The following is a 21,421-nucleotide window of genomic DNA, read 5'->3' as shown; positions in this document are numbered from 1 at the left end:
CTCTTAGCCAATGCATTTCTATGAAGACTTGAAGGGGTTGGCTACTTTCTATCAACATGTGCTAAAAGCACATACAATATAAAGTTATGCACCTAACTAATCATTCTCTATTTTAAGCTTAAAGGAACAGTGTTACCACAATTTTTTTTTAAATATGTTAAAGATGTTAGTGCTTTATTAAAAACGTTTGGATTAATTTGTGTGTTTGTGTTTTACTTTTTCTTATTTTTACACTTTTTCTTCCCTATGGGGGCTGCCATTTTTTTTTCCATTTCTGTATGTGTCGATTAACGACACATACAGACATGGAATACGGCAGCCACAGTCCCATAGGGACTGCGAACGGGGCCCGTTCGCAGTCTCTATGGTGTACGCCGTCTGTGTGAACGGCGCATGCGCCGCTCCCACACAGTTCAATTTGAAATGCGCGCCGTCCGGCGCCATTTTCCTGTGGACCGGAAGTCGCGGCCGGACAGTAAGATTACTACTTCCGGTCGCGGCTTCCGGACTTGTGCCCATGGAGCAGCGGCAGCAGACGGAGCGGATGGACCGGAGGGAGCGGCGGCGACTGGAGCAGGTAAGGGATTTCTATGTATGTTTGTGTTCAGTGCGTGTTTACTACTGTATGTAAACCTTCTACACTGTGTGTTAGCTCGAAAAATGGCGACACACAGTGTAGGAGGTTAGACCGTTCAATCCCCTCGTTTCTCCCGGCACTAGCCAGGATAAAGGAGGGGGGGATGCTGAGAGCTCACTAGAGCGAGGGCTTTTTACCCAATTTTGCAGCATAAAGCAATGTGGTTGCTTTACCACATGCAATGCTGCAATTTTGGGAATGGCTCCATCTAGTGACCAGCAATGGGAAATATTATAAATTAGAATCCAATTGAATCCAATTTATAATATTTCCTGACTCGTGAAAAAAAAAAAAAAATTAGAACAATGTTTAATCACCTATACACTAATTGTTTAACTAAAAAAAAAAAAATCATGTTTTGCTGGCAACACATTCCCTTTAAGATTCTTGGATCGCACTATAGCCATGACACCGACTGACTTAGAGCAGGTTTAAAGGGAATGTGTTGCTAGCAAAAAATGTATTTTTTTTTTTTAGTTAAACAATTAGTGTGTAGGTGATTAAACATTGTTCTAATTTTTTTTATTTTTTTCACGAGTCAGGAAATATTATAAATTAGATTCTAATTTATAATATTTCCCAGCACTGGTCACTAGATGGAGCAATTCCCAAAATTGCAGCATTGCATGTGGTAAAGCAACCACATTGCTTTATGCTGCAAAATTGGAAAAAAATCCCTCGCTCTAGTGAGCTCTCAGAATCCCCCCCTCCTTTATCCTGGCTAGTGCCGGGAGAAACGAGGGGATTGAACGGTCAAACCTCCTACACTGTGTGCCGCCATTTTTTGAGCTAACACACAGTGTAGAAGGTTTACATACACTAGTAAACACACACTGAAACACGAACATACATAGAAATCACTTACCTGCTCCTGCCGCCGCCGCTCCCTCCGGTCCGTCCGCTCCGTCTGCTGCCGCTGCTCCAAGTGCACAAGTCCGGAAGCCGCGACCGGAAGTAGTAATCTTACTGTCCGGCCGCGACTTCCAGTCTACAGGAAAATGGCGCCGGGCGGCGCTCAGTTCAACTTGGACTGTGTGGGAGCGGCGCATGCGCCGTTCCCACACAGACGGCGTACACCATAGTGGATGGAACGGGCCCCGTTCGCATTCACTATGGGACTGTAGCTGCCGTATTCCATGTCTGTATGTGTCGTTAATTGACACATACAGAAATGGAAAAAAAAATGGCAGCCCCCATAGGGAAGAAAAAGTAAAAAAATAAAAAAAAGTAACACACAAACACACAAATAAATACAAAAGTTTTTAATAAAACACTAACATCAAACTGATATAAAAAATATTTTTTTGGTGACACTGTTCCTTTAAGTGAAAGCTACATATATTTCCCATACCTCCCAACCGTCCAGCATTCAGCGTGACAATCCCGGATTCCGGGCAGTTTCCCGCTGTCCCAGGTGGCATGTCCCGGTGTCAACTGCTTCAGCACTCACTGTGTGAAGCGGGCCTGAGCCGCTCAGCACAGACAGGAGCGATGCAGTGACGTCATCGCGTCTATCTTTGCTAAGCGGACTCATCGAGGACTCCCCGGTAACAGCGCTACTTTAAGAACTGAGTCCGGGGAAGCCATGGAAGTCACTGTCCATATATGCCGAAGATCTGGCTGGGGATTCTGGAATCTTAAAGCCCCTAACATCACTGTCCATATATGGACAGTGACGTCAGGGGCTCCTCCCTGGCCAGAGTGTTTTCAACTCTCTGGCCAGGGATTCTGCTCCTGGAGGAGCCCCTGGCGTCACTATTTATATATGGATAGTGACGTCAGGGGCCCCTCCTGGAGCGGAATCCGTAGCCACAGTGTAGCCGATGATCTGGCTTGGGATTCCGCTCTTAGAGGTGCTATCTACAGGGGTGGTGGCGCTATCTTCAAGGGGCACTATCTACATGGGCACTGTGGCACTATATGTGCACTATCTACAGGGGACACTGGCGCTATCTACATGGGCACTGTGTGTGGCACTATCTACATAGGCACTGTGGCACTATATGTGGGCAATATGGCACTTTATATGTGGGCACTGCAACACTACGTGGGTATTATACTGTATAGTGGCAGTTAAGGGGGCATTATAGTCTATGGGGCAGCTATAGGGGCATTATACTGTATGGTGCAGCTATGGCTCATTCTACAGTATAGGGGCATTATACTGTATGCGGACATTATGGTGTATGGGGGCAGCTATGTGGCAATATACTGTATGGGAGCATTATCCTGTATGGTAGTATCTGTGTGGGCATTAAACTGCATGGGGGCATCTGTGTGGGTATTATGCAGCTATGGGGTCGTTATATTTGTGTAGGCATTATACTGTATGGGGGCATCTGTGTTGGCTTTACACTGTATGGTGCATCTTAGGGGGGCATTATACTGTATGGGGGCAGCTATGGTGGTATTCTACTGTGTATGCGGACAGCTATTTGGCATTCTACTGTGAGGGAGGCACTATGGGGTATTATACTGTGTGGGGGCAACTATGGGGGCATTATACTGTGGGGGGCCGCTATTTGGTATTATACTGTGGGGAGGCACTATGGGAGCATGATACTTTGTGGACCGAACTGTGTGAGTATGGGTGGCAATTGGGCGAGGTTAGAGGCGTGGCTTAAAAGAAAAAAAGTTGTTCCTCTTTGCGATACTTGAATGTTGGCAGGTATTATTTCCATTTTCCACTTCAGCCTGTGTGGAGGAGAGGAGGGGCAGCATGCAGGGAGAGGTTAAAGCTGTAACCCTGTATGACTGTTGATGGAAAGGGGAAAGGGTAACTTGAACTCTTTTCATCACCCCCTTATCAATCAGAGAACATACTCTGTTACATATGGGAGGTTTCTTTATTTTTTTTCAGAGAAGGATTGAGAAGATATAAAGTAGCACCTTTTTAGGCCACTTATTGACTCCAGAACCAAGTAATTTACCAGTGTCCGAATCGCTGCATCAAATAAGACGTACCAATTACTTGCACCACAAGCAAACATCAATAAAGTTTGTACATTTTACACTGTCCCTATCCTGTCCGGACCAATCTTTAGCACAAAATCTGCTCACCGCTTCTTTAGCTATACTCATTACACGCTACAGTCATAGCGATAACGATAATCACTAGAGAGGAATATCTTATCCATTTCTGCTGGATGGAAAAGATTTCTGTCAGTCAGAAAACACATTTTCATCCACTGACGTTTGCCATAAACGATAGTTTCCAACTATATAAAATCAGTATTAGTTAATGCATTAGATTAAGTTCAGGGAATTGGGATTAGGGTTAGGCTGTGATCACACCTTGTGGTCAATTTGTTTTCTTGATGGATTTTAACAGAATCGCTGCAAAATTTTAGCACTTTTGCTGAAATGTTTCCAAAATCGTGGCAAAAAAACACGACTGAAATGTGAAAATAGCCTTAGAGTTTGAGTAGGGAGATGGAAAATTATACACCAATGTAATCCTTAATTAAATTTGCACACAAAAATTGATTGGTGCATTCCTGTGGGTTTTGAGTTTTTTTAACCCCTTGACGCATCAAAACAACACTGTATATCCTGGTGCAGGTATTTAAGTATGGTGCGGGATAATAGGATGAACCGGCTCCATACACAGCTGATGTCAGTGAGAACTCTGATCTTGTCCGTTTAACCACTTAGATGCCACGGTCAATAGTGACCGCGGCATCTAAGCCGTTAGAAAAGAAGCGGGTCACCCCCTCTGACTGCCTATCACTTCCCCCACGATGCGGTCGAAGGCCACCGATAGTTGTCATGGCAGCCTGGGGGCCTAAAGAAAGGCCCCTAGGTCTGCCATTTTCATTCTCCTGTTAACAGAAGATGGTAAAAATTAAATGACAATACACTGCGATACATTAGCTGGTTCAAATTCTCTAGGGGGGTAATAAAAAATGTTAAAGATAGTTAAATAAAGTTTTTAGTAGTGCACAAAAAAAAAAATTCTAATTTAAAAATAAACTTTTCCCATTTTCCCTCTAAAGTAACAATAATAATAATAATAATAATAACAATAAAATCATTGATATTGATGCATCCGTAAAAGTCTGAACTATTACAATTTTACATTTTTTAACTCGCATGGTGAAGGCCGTAAAAAAAAAAAATCTAACTCCTGAATCACTGTTTTTTGGTCACATTTGCTCTAAAAAATGTTTTAATAAAAAGTGATCAAAAAGTCATATCAAAAATGGTACCAATAAAAACTACAGCTCTTAACATAAAAAATAAGCCCTCACAACGCTCAAGCGATGAAAAAATTAAAAAAGTTATGGCTCACAGAATATGGCAGCACAAAAAAATTGTTTTATATACTCCCTGCCTATCTAAGCACTTCCTGACCAGAAGCTTTACCACCCTTTCTGACCAGGCACATTTTCAAGATTTAGCCATTTGTCAATTTAAAAGTAAATTGCTGTTCCATTAGGCTATGTTCACACGCTTAACAAAATACGGCTGAAAATACAGAGCTGTTTTCAAGGGAAAACAGTCCCTGATTTTCAGCCACTTTTTAAACAACTAGCATTTTTTGCAGCGTTTTTTATGGGCGTTTTTGGAGCTGTTTTTATATTAAGTCAATGAAAAACGGCTCCAAAAATGGCTCAATAAGTGACATGCACATCTTTTTCGCGGGCCTTTTTTTACGCGCCCATTTTGAAAAACGGCCGTGTAAAAAATGCCATGTCGGAACAGAACACCGTATTTCCCATTGAAATCAATGGGCAGATGTTTGTAGGCGTTCTGCTTCCGATTTTTGAGCCGTTTTTTGGGACGTTTATGGCCCTAAAAATGGCTGAAGACACTACGTGTGCACATACCCTCATTATTCCAACCTATATGTATTTGGTCTTTTTTTTTTTTTTGTAAAAATAGTAATAGATATATTTAACTTTTTTTAAAATGGAAGGAAAAATGGAAAAAAATATGTGATTTTTTTTTACACTGGGTAAACACACCTTAACACATATTTGGCAACTTCTGCCGACTTCAGCAATACCAAATGTCTGTGCATTTCTTACACACTGGGCACGACGAATGGTGCGCAAACTGGCTTTTAGAGAGCAATTTTCCAAAGCTGGTTTTCTGACACCATACAACCATTACAGATGTTGTGAAGTGCCATAATACCATTAAAGGGGGTTTCCAGTCCCTAATAGTGTACCTTCATACAGACATGTAAAAAACCTGCGTGATAGATTACCCAGAGCTGATCAGGAGTTTGAAAAGTGATTCCCAATCCTATTTGAGAGCAGCCAAAAAGGGCTGTTTTCCTTGTTTGTGTTGTGATACTTGTAATTTAATGGTGAAAGGAGATAAGGTCCTTTTACACTGGGCGATTATCCGGCAGACAAGCGTTCAGATAACGCTCGTTGCCGATAATTGCCGTGTAAACAGGGCAGCGATAAGCAGATGAACGAGCAAACGCTCGTTCATCTGCTGATCCTATCGTTTAAAAAAAGTAAAATATTATCGTTGTCGGCAGCACATCTCCATGTGTAAACAGGGAGACGCGCTGCTGACATGATAATAATGTATGGGGACAAGCGATCGGAGTAACGTCCGCTCGTCCCCATCCATAGCTCCGTGTGACAGGAGCAAATGAGCGCCGATCAACAATGTCTCGCTGATCAGTGCTCGCTGCACTGGTAAAAATCGCCCGCTGTAATAGGGGCTATAGATTCATAAATCCTTCTTCTCATCGGGTGTTTGACATCCGTCATTATTTGACCTGCAATTCATCCTACGTTGTGTGTTTACGTCAGTTCCCCTGTGGTTTGTGGTACGTGGGTAAGACCACATTGGATCTCAAGACACGTATTAGGCAGAAACCCTTAGACTTACCTGTTTCTAAACATTTTTCTGGAGCTGGACATACAGAGAGGCAGTTGAGATTTCGTATCATTGATCATGTGCCAATTTTGTGCAGAGGAGGTGATAGAGATGCTCTACTCAAGAGGAAATAACTTGAGTGGATTTACAGATTAGGGACAATAATACTGCAAGATATGAATGTGGATTTCAAACTAGGGAGCGTGAGATAAAGTGTTGGGTGGCCCTACAGTTGCAAAAGCGTAATTCAAGGGAAAAGGTAGGGGAGCTAGGCATAATCCTAGTGACCCTAATAAAAGGAGATAGTAACAGTGGGCGACACTAGCCCAGTGATCCCCAACAAATACATACCCTATTACATATGGCGAGCCAGGCTCATACTGTTTATAAATTTATTCTTGTGTTTTGTTAATATAGAACTGTGTTCAACTGTGGACTTAGATAGGCGGAGAGGTGTGGACAGGTAAGATACTTACATGGTGAAGTACAATTCCGTGTGCCTAAATCTTGAAGATTGGAAGGGTAGCACAATTTTATTTAAGGCTTAATACAGAATACGATTAAAAACAGCGAACCTAACTTGTTCTTTTTTTTAAAGATATTAAAGTTTTTTTATTTGCCTTGCTATGTGTTGTTTTACGTCGACGAATCGTCGGCCGATCGAGTGACGCAGATCGAAGAGTGTTCTGAAGCATCAATGTTGGTGTTCCTCAGTTGACGTCCAGCTGGTTGGGAAAAGGCGTCCTGGAACAAAAAGGACCTTTTCCAAACAGCACAGAAGGGACAAGGAGGACAATACTGACTAAGATGACTTCAGAAAGAGTGAGTTTGGTCTTCTCCACAATCAAACACCTTGAAAAATACAGTACATTCAATCCAGTACCACCCACTACTTACAACTCAGCAGAAATGCTGTGGTCCACTCTGCTGGATGAGGCTTATGCACATGATAAGATGTGTATTGGCAAAAGGAGTGTTTTTAAAAAAACCTCCAAACCGGCTCCACATGCTTGCTACACTGATCTGTTTATGAGAAGACGTTGTGGAAGCCTGAACACTCAGAAGTGAACAGTGATTCCCCAAATTCTCACTGCCAGTGTTGTGTCAATAATTTGAAGCGAGTTTGTACTTTGCAGACAGAAATGGCAGCGAATGCCCAATGAAAATTGTTAGAGATAAGCAAATTTCCATGCTGGAATCGCAGGTGATAGTTTTGAGAAATCCTGGTGATGATATTGATGCACAGCTGACTGAGTCTTATGCTGTGATCAATGCATTTAAGGATAAGGCGGCATATACGGATGCCATCATTGCCAAGTTGAATGATGAGCTTGCTGCTAGGTCACAATTGGTAACCAGTATGCAAAACATCATAAATGATTCTTCAAAAATGTTGCCGTCCTTCACTTTTTAACTAAAGTCAAGGCCTGATTCTGCAGTTCGCTTGCCCTCTACAGGGCAAAAAAAGGGGGGAGTAGATAGAGTGATGGATCAGATGTCCCAAATATTGATCCCATCCAGAAATCTGAAGGCAAAAATATTATTTAAGTATTACAAAAATGTAAACGCAATATAATTAGAAATGCATCCGTAGCCATGCAGCAGTTTAACCCGTTAGTGACCGGCCCATAGTCTTTTTACGTCGGTCACTAACGGGCCTTATTCCGATGCCATAGACTTTTTACGTCGCGGCATCGGAATAATTAAACAGAGCAGGTAGCTGTCAAATCTCCCTGCTCTCAGCTGCCAGAGGCAGCTGAGGGCTGGGAGCGTCCCTGCTCTGCCGGGTGAGATCGATATTATTATCGATCTCACCCGTTTAACCCTTCAGATGCGGTGCTGAATAGCGAGCACCGCATCTGAGTGGTTTTGGAGAGAGGGAGCTCCCTCTCTCTCCCACCGACAACCGGCGATACGATCGCCGAGTGTCTGTGTCTCCCATGGCAGCCGGGGGCCTAATAAAGGCCCCCAGGTCTGCCTGTAATGAATGCCTGCTAGATCATGCCGCAGGCATGACCTAGCAGATGCCTGTCCGTTTTAAACGGACAGGCATAATACACTGCAATACAGAAGTATTGCAGTGTATTATAATACCGATCGCAGAATCACATATTAAAGTCCCCTAGTGGGACTAGTAAAAAAGTTAAAAAAAAAGTTTAATAAAGTTAATTTAAAAAAAATGTGAAAAAAATATGAAAAACCCACTTTTCCCCTTACAAACTGCTTTAGTATTAAAAAAACAAAATAAAGTTAAAAAGTTACACATATTTGGTATCACCGCATCCGTAACAACCCCGACTATAAAGCTATTACATTACTTATCCCGCACGGTGAACGCCGTAAAAAATTAAATAAAAAAGTTTCAAAATTGCTGTTTTCTGTGAATCCTGACTTTAAAAAAATGTGATTAAAAAGTGATCAAAAAGTCGCATCTACTCCAAAATGGTACCAATAAAAACTACAAGTCGTCCCGCAAAAAAAAAGCCCTCATAAAACTGCATCGGCGAAAAAATAAAAACGTCACGGCTCTTCAAATATGGAGACACAAAAACAAATAATTTTGAAAAAAAAGCGTTTTTACTGTGTAAAAGTAGTAAAACATACAAAAACTATACAAATTTAGTATCGTTGCAATTGTAATAACCCGCTGAATAAAGTTATTGTGTTATTTATAGCACACGGTAAACGGCGTAGATTTAAGACGCAAAAAAGAGTGGCGAAATTTCAGATTTTTTTCTATTCCCCCCCCAAAAAAAGTTAATAAAAGTTAATCAATAAATAATATGTACCTCAAAATGGTGCTACTAAAAAATACAACTTGTCCCGCAAAAAACAAGACCTTATACAGCTATGTCGACGCAAAAATAAAAAAGTTATAGCTCTTGGAATGCGACGATGGAAAAACTTAAAAAATAGCTTGGTCATTAACGTCTAAAATAGGCTGGTCATTAAGGGGTTAAATGATCATGCACTGTTGACGACCCTTAGGGTATGTTCACACGCTTAACAAAAAATGGCTGAAAATACGGAGCTGTTTTCAAGGGAAAACAGCTCTTGATTTTCAGCCGTTTTTTAAGCAACTAGCATTTTTTGCTGCATTTTTTGGAGCTGTTTTTCTATTGAGTCAATGAAAAAGGGCTCCAAAAACGGCTCAAGAAGTGACTCGTTTTTACAAGGTGTTTTTTTACGCGGCCGTTTTTAAAAACGGTCGCGTAACAAACCGCCTTGTTTGAACGGAACACCGTTTTGCCAATTGAAATCAATGAGCAGATGTTTGGAGGCGTTCAGCACCCGCATTTTCAGACATTTTTTGGGGCGTTGAAAATAGGTTGTGTGAACATACCCTAAGTCCAACCGAGCATGTAATACTAAATGTTTTGCATGTGCTGGCTCAGGCCATATTGCCAAGTACTGCAAATCTTTGGTTACCGAGATGCAGAGTAAGTGTGGTCCTGTTAAATGTTTTAAATGTGGTCATATTGAACATTTTGCAAGGAATTGCCACTACCGCAGTATAAGAAAACTTGAAAGCATAGTTAAATTTCAATAGGAAATGGCCACATTACAACAAATGGTGGACTTAGGCACAGACAAATTGGGCTGTATAAGAGTTTTCTCCCAGCCTTATGTGCCCCACCAAGGGTCGAAATGACCAACCACAACCGTGGAAGAGTTTAGGTGTGAATTTTAAGTAGGCCATAAAGGAAATGTGTACATTCAGGTGAAATCTATAAGATGCCTGTACGGTTTGTTTTTGGTCTATATTCATTGTGTTTGTAACTAAGCTCTACCCAGTGCACTTTTGTTTTCATTTGTGTTTTTTTGTTTTTTCACAAATTCTATTATGGTATTTCCCTGGTTATCAGTAACATGTATTTATACAATATGGGTGTTGTCTGTATTTATAATACATAATTAGAAAGCCACTCCAGGAAAATAACTGGAGAATTAGCCATTGGATAGCGGTGTATTTGCTTGTTATTCTGTGAACTAAGATTAGGTAGAGAGGTGCAGAAATGCAACATACATACACGGTGTAGTGTTATTGTATACTGTGCACCTAGACCTGGGAGGTTCAGATTGGTAACACAGTTTCATCTGAGGCCTAGTGTGAGTGTAATTATTTACAAAAAAAAAGTATTGCTGATTTTGTGTTTAACTGGAGTGTCCCTTTAAGATTATTTTGTGGGGTCAAAGAAAGTCTAGGTATCAGATTGTGCAGGACTCCACAGGAAAGGTTGACAGGAGGAAGTAACCCTGGTATAACACCCATATCTTGATATAAGATAATGGGTTTGGTAAAACAAGGATATAGTTCCACAAACCTCGGAAATGTGATGTTTCACAAAATAGTGCTTCATCTGCAGCTCATCTACAGATATCCTAACCTATGAGGGCAGCCATCCATATCTGTTTGATACAGATGAATGTTGGAAGTATGAGGATGCTTTTCTCTGCCAAGGTAGTTACCGGGTGCTTAGACACCAGTGTTGGGATACCAAGTAGTCCTGTGAGATGAAGGTAAACCCAATGCCCTCCTCAAGACATGTGTCACGGGTATTGGTGATGGTACCAATTGCTAAATGTCTACTACACCCTCTATGCGACTAATTTCACTGAAAGAGGAATACTTCTCCAAGGAGCATTGTACCCTTTAACTTGTCCTATGCATCAATGTAGAAGAAAAAAAACTCCAGTCCCCCTGAGAAGAGACTCGATATCAGCCCAGATACTCCTGAAAGACTCCAGATTATCTCTCTTGGGTTTTGCACCAAACTGAAAGGGCTCCTGCTAAACCTCAGTGAGAAAGAGGATATCATGAAGAAACTTAAAGAGCCTGAGAATCGAGCCACCATCCAGTTAAAGCATGACAAGACCAAGATTACCGATTGTGCATGTGTCACGGTCTGTGGGTATGTGCACCCACTAGGCCACACCGCCGTAGCAGGGAGGCAGCTGGCCAAACAACAGAGCACCCTAGCAAAACAAAGTCCCGCACTAGGGTACCTGAATAGTCCAGACAGTGACCGAGGCTTTGGCACGGATGGAGGTGGGTGCAGCAGGTTACGCCAGACGTGGCAGATGACAGCAGGTGCAGCACGCTGCACCAAACGTGGCGGATCACACTGGACGTGGAAGATGGCACAGGACGTGACAGATGGCACAGGACGTGGCAGATGACACTGGATGTGGCAAATGACATCATGTGCATTAGACACGTCTCCAACACTAGTAAGCACAGGAACAAGAACACAGCACGGGATACAGGAACAGGTAACAGGGCACGGATAACAACTGGAACAGGAAAACGCTAAGGGACCATTTTCAAGACTGACATGGGATACACTAACAACGCTCAGGCAAGGATCAGAAGGGCAGGGCCCTTCTTATAGTCCAGGAAATCATTGTAGTTGATTATGATGATTGTTCACATGTGCGCGCGCTGGCCCTTTAATACCGGGCACGAGCGTGCACACCCTACGGGACACAGCGGACCGGAGCGTAAGTGAGCGCTGGCGTCTCCATGGACACTATAGCATGTCCTGGAAAGAGACTCAGAGGTTTCCTAGTGGGAGAGCCTGTTTGGCTACAGCCCCAAAGCAACATTGTTCTTCAACCGCTGATCCACCCTGTGATAGTACAGAAGGGTGAAAGGACTGGCCAACCAAGTACAACGAGGTCAGATGGAAAACGGGGATTAAGGACATAACAGTAATACAGTCCTGCGACCCGGAATCCTCGGGTTTGTATATAAATGTGTAGTGTATTATTAATAAATGTGTCTTAATAAAAACTTTCAAGGTGTACATATAGAAATTCTAGGTGTACATGTGTGTCCATGACACAAGCATACTCAGTGAAGACATGCTTGTCCCACAGTGAGTGAGTGTGTATGTGTAGGTGGGTACATATATATATATATACACAGCCTCTATTCACCTTATTTACCCTTCACGTGTCTATGGACAAAAATAGAAATATGCTGTTTTAGCATAAATGTACATATACCTATGGTATTTTTGGGAATATTTTTGTATGTATGATTATTTTTGTGTAGGAACCTTTAGGGACAGGTAAGGTATCCACACTTTGTAAAGTAATTGCCACCTCAACCTTAGATGATGTATTGAATGTCATGTAGAGGAGAAATGGAAAGTGATGCTCCTCCCCGCAATTAGATTCCAGGTACCAAGACATCACCTTCTACTCAGGGATGCTAACCTGAAATGGTAGAGATCTGGGTATCGGCCCACAAAGATTGCGACTTTGTTGAGGTTTTGTCTTCAATCAAGGTGACAAGGGAAGTTTCTGGAAAGTTTGTACCCAAGTGACAAGTTGGAAAGTTGCTAAGTTGAATACGTACGCAGTTGAAGGTGGTACTGCAAGGGTCAACTAACGGACTGTTTTAAAAAAGGTTGTGAGAAGGCAGGACAAAGCCATTCCAAGGCTGACCATGTGGGGGAATCTAAATAGTCTTATACGGGTTGGCACTATTCACAGTTAAGTGACAATCCAGCAGAGGTTAAAATGATACATAAATGGACAAGAGAAAATGAGGAAAGTTTGAGGCCAGTTTTGAAATGGCTGGGGGCTTTTTGGATTATTGTCAGAGGTAGGTGATATAAATGAGGTGGCTGGCTATGTCACAGATCATATTACATTTTGTACAGATATAATCGTCCCATTGGAGCAAGTTAGGTGTTTTCATAATTATACGCCATGGGTAAGCAAGGACCTTAAAGGCTATGCACACCCGAAGGGCAATTTTTTATGTGTATATATATATAAACAGGTCAGTCAGTGTTGGGTGTAACTTTTTAATTCATTTTTATTAAAAATGTATTTTACTTTTTGAGATAGAGCTGCTCTGTATTCTCTAGACAGAGCTGCTGTATCTTTCGCTATGACCTGATTCCGTCAGTCCTGCGGATGTGATGGGTTCAGTGTCAGCGGGACACGCAGGATCCACCTGTAATCTATCACATCTAAGTTATTAACATAGATGTGATGGATAACAGGTAGATCCCACTGTCACTAAATCCATGAGGTCCGCGGACATGACGGGAGCAGGATTTAGCGCAACATACATCTGCTCAATATAAAGAATACAGAGCAGCTGTATCTCAAAAAGTAAAACAATTATTTTATAAAAAACGAATTATAGAGCTACACAAAAAAAATGCCCTTCAAAGGTTTACATAGCCTTTAAAAAAGTGTTAAATAGAAAGAAGTAGGCCTTCAGACGAAAGGATGAGATTAAGGTGGTGCAGAAAGAAATAAATTAAGGGAGAGTAAATAAGTGTACAGGAAGAAATTGAAATTGGAATTAAAATTAAAATTGGCACAGAAAAACTATAAGAGAGGTCTGGGCTGAAATTAAAACTATTACTGGATTAAATGTTAAGCATAGGAATGTAGAAGGGGATGAAGAAAATAAGAACAAACTTAATGAGTGTTTTAACAGATTCTCAGAGTTAGGCCTCATGCACACGAACGTAAAAACGCCCGTAATTACGGGCCCATAGACTTCTATTGGCCATGGGTACCTTCCCGTTTGCTTACGGGAAGATGCCTGGGCCGTTGAAAAATATGGAACATGTCCTATTTCAGGCCGTAATTACGTCACGGGCAGGCCCACAGAAGTCTATTACGGGTGGCTACGTGTGTGCACCCGTAATTACGGGAGCGTTACTAGGCGACGTCAGGGGATAGTCACTGTCCAGGGTGCTGAAAGAGTTAACTGATCGGCAGTAAATCTTTCAGCACCCGGGACAGTGACTACCGCTGGAGTTAATAGTATTAAAAGTTAACTTACCCCGAACTCCCTGCTTCTTCCTCCAGTACGGCCTCCCGGGCTGACATTTCATCCCATGTGACCGCAGCGGTCACATGGACTGCCGTGTCATCCAGGGAGGTCGGACTGGATGTCAAAAGGAGGACGCGCCACCAAGACAACGGCCGGGGTACGTATGAACTTCTTTTACTTTAATTCTTTTACTTTCAATCGCAGGGGAAACTCTGCCCGAAAGCACTGATAGAGAGAAGGGGCTGCCGATTACTGCAGAGAAAACGGGTCCGTAAATACGGGTGGAATACTGGTGACACCGGACCCGTATTTACGGGCACGGGTCCGTAAATACTGGTGGAATACGGGTCGAATACACGGGTGGAAAAAAATACGTTCGTGTGTATGAGACCTTAGAAAGGAAAAAAATAGGTAATTAGTGTATTTGGTAATAGTTCCACACAACCCCTTGGAGGTAGTGCCACATAGCCCTTTTGTAGGTAGCACCACACAGCCCCCTGTAGGTAGTGCCATACAGCCCTCTAGTAGGTAGTGCCACACAGTCCCCTGTAGATAGTGCCACACAGCCCCCTTTTTGGGGTGGAATTGCAGCTTTTGTTACCCATGAAACTCAATGGGGAAAACCCGCAACAGAAAATCAGCGATTCCAATGCATAAATTGACATGCTGGGGATTAAAAAACTGCATTGCAGGTCAATTTATGGATGGTTTTTCTGCAGATTTTTTATGCAGCGCACGGGTGAAATTTGTTCAAATCTCTTCCACTCTGCTGCTACTGTAATATACTGCGGTTTTCCACAAAGAAATCCGTTGCAGTAAATCCACAGTTACGCTACGTGTGAACATACCCATGAGATAAATAGGAAGGCTATGAGTTGGTTATATTTTCTGTGGAAGCTCAGGGAGCCCCATAGGAATGGAGCGGTAGCGCGCATGCTTGACCACCGCTCCATTTATTTATATGGGACTGCTGAGGGCTATCTTCAGAAGCCTCATAAAAATGAATGGAGCGGTGGCCGAGCACGTGCACTACCACTCTATTCCTATGGGGCTCCCAGGAACAGCAAATTAAGCCCGTTCTCATGATCGGTGGGGGTCCCATCGGTCAGACCACTACCGATCAGCTATTTATTACCTATCCTGTGGATAGGTGATAAATAATGATTATTAGAAAACCCCTCTAAGTACGGACGATTATGTTGACTCTATATAAATACAAGTTATCTATACCTTAAAAGCGAACGTCTGTTTGTCATCCAAACGCCTTTAACATTTGACCCAAAATTTGGCACATAGGTACATCAGGTGTTCGGGAAAGTTTTTGTAAAGGTTCCGACCTTGCCGTTGTTCTCTGCTATCAGCCATTATCACAGGATCAGAATATGGACATTCGCCTATATAGTATAGATGGTTTTTATCCGGCAGTAGCAGGTAGTGTACTTTGCTAGATAATCCTAGATGGGAAGGTACAGTGAAGTGGTTGCCCCTACCAACCAATCAGATTACTGCTTTCATTTTCAAAGGAGCCTTGGAAAGATGAAAGCTGGAATCTGATTAGTTGCTATGGGCAACTGCCTAATTTTTCTTTTACACCAGTTTAGATAAATCATCCCTATTGCATCTCATGCACATATTAAAGTTTTCAGTAATAAATCTTAAAGCAACTGCAAGTTGATCTTCCTGACTTTATAGGGATCCTTTGCACCCACTAAGGAGTCTTGAAAAATAAATCCAAGTCCAGTGAAGGCTTAAAGAAACTCTAGCTGTGAGTTTTTCATTTCACGTTTTCTAAAGTGTATTGCACTTGGCTTCTAAGCCAGCTACTACACCTTCAAGATCTAAACTTAGCAATTATTTAAAGTCAACTAACCGTTAACTTCATTTTGGAAAATGCCGCCAAAGAGAACTCCCTCAATTAGAAGGAAGTTTCCAATGGCCAGGAGTCTTTGCATCATGAGCTGTAGAGACTCCTCAGCAAACTCCTGCAAGATGATTAACTACGTCATACTACTGCTTGAGCTGCTGAAACTCCTCAGCAAACTCGGGTCAGGCTTTCTCAGCAATAGATCAGACAGGTGGCACTCAGAAGCGCAGAGACTCCTACCCAAACCCATGCCAGAAAGCGAATAGAGCACATCATGTTGTATATCAAGCTAATGAACGGGCTTTCATGTATGATGCAGATTTAAATTATAATCCAACCATAGCCTATGGGCATCATAGATTGGTTGTGATTGACAAAATGGAAATTCCATGCACTTTCTGTGGTGCCTTAAAGGGGTTTTCCAGCCAATGAAAATTGATGGCCTATCCTCAGGATAGGCCATCAATAGCTGATGGGTCGGGGTCCAACTCCCGGGACCCCCGCCAATCAGCTATTTTGAAGGCGCCGCAGTGCTTCCCCTTAATGTCTTCTTGCTCACTGTTACTCATCGACACGTATTTAGCGGTGATTCACAGGTATTGCAGCCTTTTCTCCCATTCACTTCAATGGGAGAAAAGGCTGCAATACCTGTGACTTTGGAGCAACTGAATTCAGAGAGAGTGGTTTCATGCCCACATTTAAGATAGGGCAGATATCCCATCCCATTGGATCTCTTTTGCCAGTAGAGAATCAGGAACATGTATTCCAGCAGATCTACTTCATGGGTGATGTCACGTAGGGTTCGTGGACCCACTGGACCGTACCACCTTGGCGGTATGGCAGCTGGCCAACAGGGCTATAGTTTATATAGGATACCTGTGGCAGTTCGGACAGTAGCAAGGCAGGCTTGGCAGGAACTAGGCAGCAGGTACACGTCAGGCGTCAGCTAAGCATGGCACAAGGTGCTCTGGACCAACATGCTTGCGCTCTGGCTTCTCAAGTCTGGACTGAGCTCGTGAGCGCACCCTGGTAGTCACTGTGGAGCAGGACGGCCGTATGTGCAGACATCTCTTGAGAGAAAGTAGTCGACTGGATGGAAGGAGTTCGTGGTCAGCGACCACGGACGTTACAGTATCCCCCCTCTTACGCCCCCTCCTCTTGGGACCAGAACGAGAGAGAAACCTCTTAATGAGGGTAGGAGCATTGAGATTCTCCTCTGGCTCCAAGGACCTCTCTTCTGGACCAAACCCCTTCCAATCTGCTAAATAAAAGGTTCTTCCTCTTACTTTTTTAATGTCCAAGATCTCCTTAACCTCGAAGGTGTCTGAAGGACCGCTGGAGGCAACTGCAGGGCTTGGAGTCTTGGTAAAGCGGTTCAGAACCACTGGCTTCAGGAGAGAAACATGGAAGGACTTGGGGATCTTGAGGGTAGGAGGTAGCCGAAGCTTGTAGGCGACAGGGTTTATCTGCTGCAGGATCTCGAATGGACTGAGGAACCTGGGAGCAAATTTGTACGACGACACCCTCAGTCGAATATTCCTGGAGGACAGCCAGACCTTTGTACCAGGAAGAAACTGAGGGGGTTCTCTTCTCCTTGTGTCTGCCTTCCGCTTCATGCGGTCGACCGCCAGCAGGATGGAGGATCGAGTCTGCTGCCAGATCTGCAGAAAGTCCCCAAAGTCTGTGTCAGCAGCTGGCACCTCGGATGTAACAGGGACCGAGAGAGGAATTCGTGGGTGCTGGCCATAGATAATATGGAACGGTGTCTTGTGTGTGGATTCGCTGTTATGATTGTTGTAAGAAAACTCAGCCCACTGAAGCAACTGCACCCAGTCATCATGCTGATTGGAGATGAAGTGGCGTAGGTAGTTCTCCAAGATCTGATTGATCCTCTCGACCTGACCATTGGACTGAGGATGGTAGGCCGAGGAAAAGTCTAACTTTATACCTAGGAGTCCGCAGAGGGCTCTCCAGAACTTCGAGGTGAACTGAACCCCCCGATTAGACACAATATGCTGCGGCAAGCCGTGCAGGCAGAAGATGTGTTGGATGAACAGCTTGGCCAGCAGAGGAGCAGAAGGAAGACCGGTCAGAAGAACGAAGTGGGCCATCTTAGAAAACTAAGTCCATAGCTATATGCTGCCAGGGGGCATTGGACACAGGCAATGGCTGGAGCAGACCAGCAGGTCTGGAGTGAGCGACCTTGTTAGCTGCACATACTGAACAGGAAGAAACAAAGTCCAGAACTAGGCAGCAGGTAGACGTCAGGCGTGGAGAAGCAGGGCAGGCGTGGTATACAGCACAGCACGGCTACAGCTAAGCATGGCACTAGATCAGGATACAGGTTACAGGATACAGGAACAGGAAACACTGGGAGCAGGAAACACTAGGGGACCATTTGCAAGACAGACTAGGAATACAACAACAAAGCTCAGGCATGGGAGGATGGGGCTGGGACCTTCTTATAGCCCAGGGTGCTCTGGACCAATTAGCTCAATCACCAACATGCTTGCGCTCTGGCTTCTCAAGTCTGGACTGAGCTCGTGAGCACACCCTGGTGGTCACTGTAGAGCAGGACGGCCATATGTGCAAACATCTCTTGAGAGAAGGGCGTCGACTGGATGGAAGGAGTTCGTGGTCAGCGACCACGGACGTTACAGGTGATGATTAGGTAGAGGCTAATTCCCACCATAGAAATTTCCCGTCTACCAAGTAGGAAAAAAATACTTCAATTACAGGAGATGCTACATCAGCATAATCCTTATGTCAATCTGTTTAAGGCAGCAATTGAAAAAATGCCCTCAGACAATCATAAGGTTGTTATCAGGGCAGATAAGTCACCTCCTGGCCAAAATCCAGGCAGATTTAATGCTACAACCATTAATGAAGTTGCCATTGTTTCTCGCATGGACAATTGTATGTTGATTGCTTCATGCAGTTGGAGTTGGATCAGGCAAAAATCTTTATGTCTATGCACATGGCAATAAAACTGCCAATGTTGTTATGAACAGGCTCTGTCATAGAGTCTTATGACTCCATCTTCTACCAGTTTAGTAGTTAGGCATTTAGGAGGTTAAAAATGAAATAAATAGTGTGTAACTGCCGGGGTATATAGGGCTACTAGTAAATTCCCTGAAAACAAATAAATGAGGGCATGGATTGGCCTCCTGGGGACCTCTTGGAAAAAATCCAAAGAACACACAGCCAGAGCGACACTTTATACCCGGGCCGCCCCGGGTACTTTTTCTAGTTATTATTTCCACATCAAAAGGGCTACAAATAAGATCTAAATTTCACCCATTGTGCGTGCATGTTCAATGACATGTTACGGATTACGAACATGTCAGTGTGCTTAACAAAAGTGTTCTAAAAGGAAAGAATCGGCAAGAACAATATGAGATTGCCCACCCATCATTTTATTACCCACTTATATCCCAACAAGAGTTCAGGTTTGCCACTATTATAAATTCTGCCATTCATTTTTATTTTATGGTGGGGTGGGGGAAATTTCAGGTTAATATATAACTTAAGAGAACATGACAGAAAATAAAAGAAACAATGATATACCAATTTGGATCGTAAAATTCTCTTATATGGATTCCCAATTTTATTATACAGACCTGCTTGCAAAGTGTTCTATCCTTGAATGTGTATCAGCATGAGGAAGCATGGGAGAGGACAACGGCCTGCAAAATAGCATATACAATTATACACATGACATAAAACAGAGCAGATATGAACATTTCAGTTACGCTAGTAAGAATCATTTATAAAAAAATGAAAGATAATTAGAAATCATTATAGAAATATTACAACTTAATTTGACTGTTATAGCTGTGGGAGTGTAAGGACTTGATTTGTACATCAAAAGAATTGCCAAGGCACTCTGACTTGAAACCCCTAGGGTGGCATACAGTTTCACCACAAATCAACACAGTTTCAGAAAGCTTCTTTATGTCCACACACTTTTTGAAGGTAAGACTGCGGTTTTACCTCCAAAATCCACAGGGACAAGAATTCCATAACCGCACCGATTTGCGATAAAGTACTGTGTGGCCTCACCTTTACTTCAAAGTAGAGAATTCAAAGAGAACTTGTTTGCCAACATGTCAAGTTGCAATGTCTCCGCATAGCTCAATACGTAACAAGCAACAACATTTTTTATTTTCTCCATAAAATGTATCTCTTGAGATTGTAACAATAATATTGCATTTCATAATGCACAGGTAATTAATTCATAAATAGCGTTGAATCTATTCTTGAAAACGATTTACACCTTTTTCTTGCTATACTAGTGTCTAGGGAAAGCCTCGTATGAGTGCCAGTACAAGCACCTTGTCAATGGAGAAGGCCTTAGGCTATGTTCACACGACAAATTTTTCCTGAGTTAAAATCAGACGTGGATCTGGTCGAGATTAAGCAGCAAAATTCTGAGGCTGACCCACAGATTTCTGCTGCGGTTTTGCAATAAAAACAGCCACTATTCTGCACGCAGATTAACCTCATACATGTGTGCCTACACAACGATGCTTTTGCAGCAGAATACACCTTGGCACCCGTGTCAAGAAGTGACATCACTTTTTTCAGCAAAGCGGTTTGCAATTCTGCCTGGTGAAAATTTTGTAATGTCTAAACAACGGGGTGGTTTCCCAATAAAAGGAATAGGAGGCATTTTACAAGTAGAATTCACGCTGATTCCAATGCCTAAAAGCACGTCGGAATCAGCCTGAGTTTTCCTTTGTGTGAACAAAGCCAAAATGTCAATGTACAATCTTTAATTTCCACCTACTCCGCTGCCGATGCTCTGATGGTCCACGCTGGTCTTTGTTAACTTTCTAGGAGAAATTACATGCCTTAATGGCTGTGTACTCACAGCCAATGTGTAGCCTCAGCAGTCACCTACCATATTTACTGGCAGCACCGCTGGGGCTACTGATTGGCTGTAGCGGTCATGTGCCAGTACAGCATGTCATTGATCCTGGAAAGTAACCTAAGACCGACGGGCGACCAATGGAGCTGGAGTGGTGGCAGATTTTTAGTTTTTATTTTATAACATTTGCTATCGGTTTAACTTTTTTTATAACTTTTGGACAACCCCTTTAAGGGATGTGGCAAAATGCTGGAAGAAATGCCATAATGCACGCTACACAACTCCGCCATAACTAAATGGGACAAAAAGGTCTATTGTGCAGGAAAAACGAAGTTACTTGTGAGTGGCCACTGATTTCTCACATACAACTCCCTGCCTGTCACTGAAGAACACTGTGTGGCA

General features: G+C 42.9%; 1 protein-coding gene across 4 annotated transcripts in view; it reads right to left on the bottom strand.

Annotated features, from left to right (window-relative positions):
* Positions 1-21,421, bottom strand: part of DRP2 (dystrophin related protein 2) — a 311,219-nt gene that overhangs the window by 78,188 nt on the left and 211,610 nt on the right. For all 4 annotated transcript variants that reach the window (XM_075835576.1, XM_075835579.1, XM_075835580.1 and 1 more), the window contains one exon: positions 19,770-19,835. In XM_075835576.1, coding sequence (XP_075691691.1) covers positions 19,770-19,835 — 66 coding nt within the window. The remainder of the gene's footprint in view (positions 1-19,769; positions 19,836-21,421) is intronic.

This window comes from Rhinoderma darwinii, chromosome 8, assembly GCF_050947455.1.
Source record: "Rhinoderma darwinii isolate aRhiDar2 chromosome 8, aRhiDar2.hap1, whole genome shotgun sequence".
In the NCBI taxonomy this organism is placed as follows: Eukaryota; Metazoa; Chordata; class Amphibia; order Anura; family Rhinodermatidae; genus Rhinoderma; species Rhinoderma darwinii.
The sequence above is the reverse complement of the archived record's forward strand: the minus strand, read 5'-3'. Positions and strand labels throughout refer to the sequence as shown.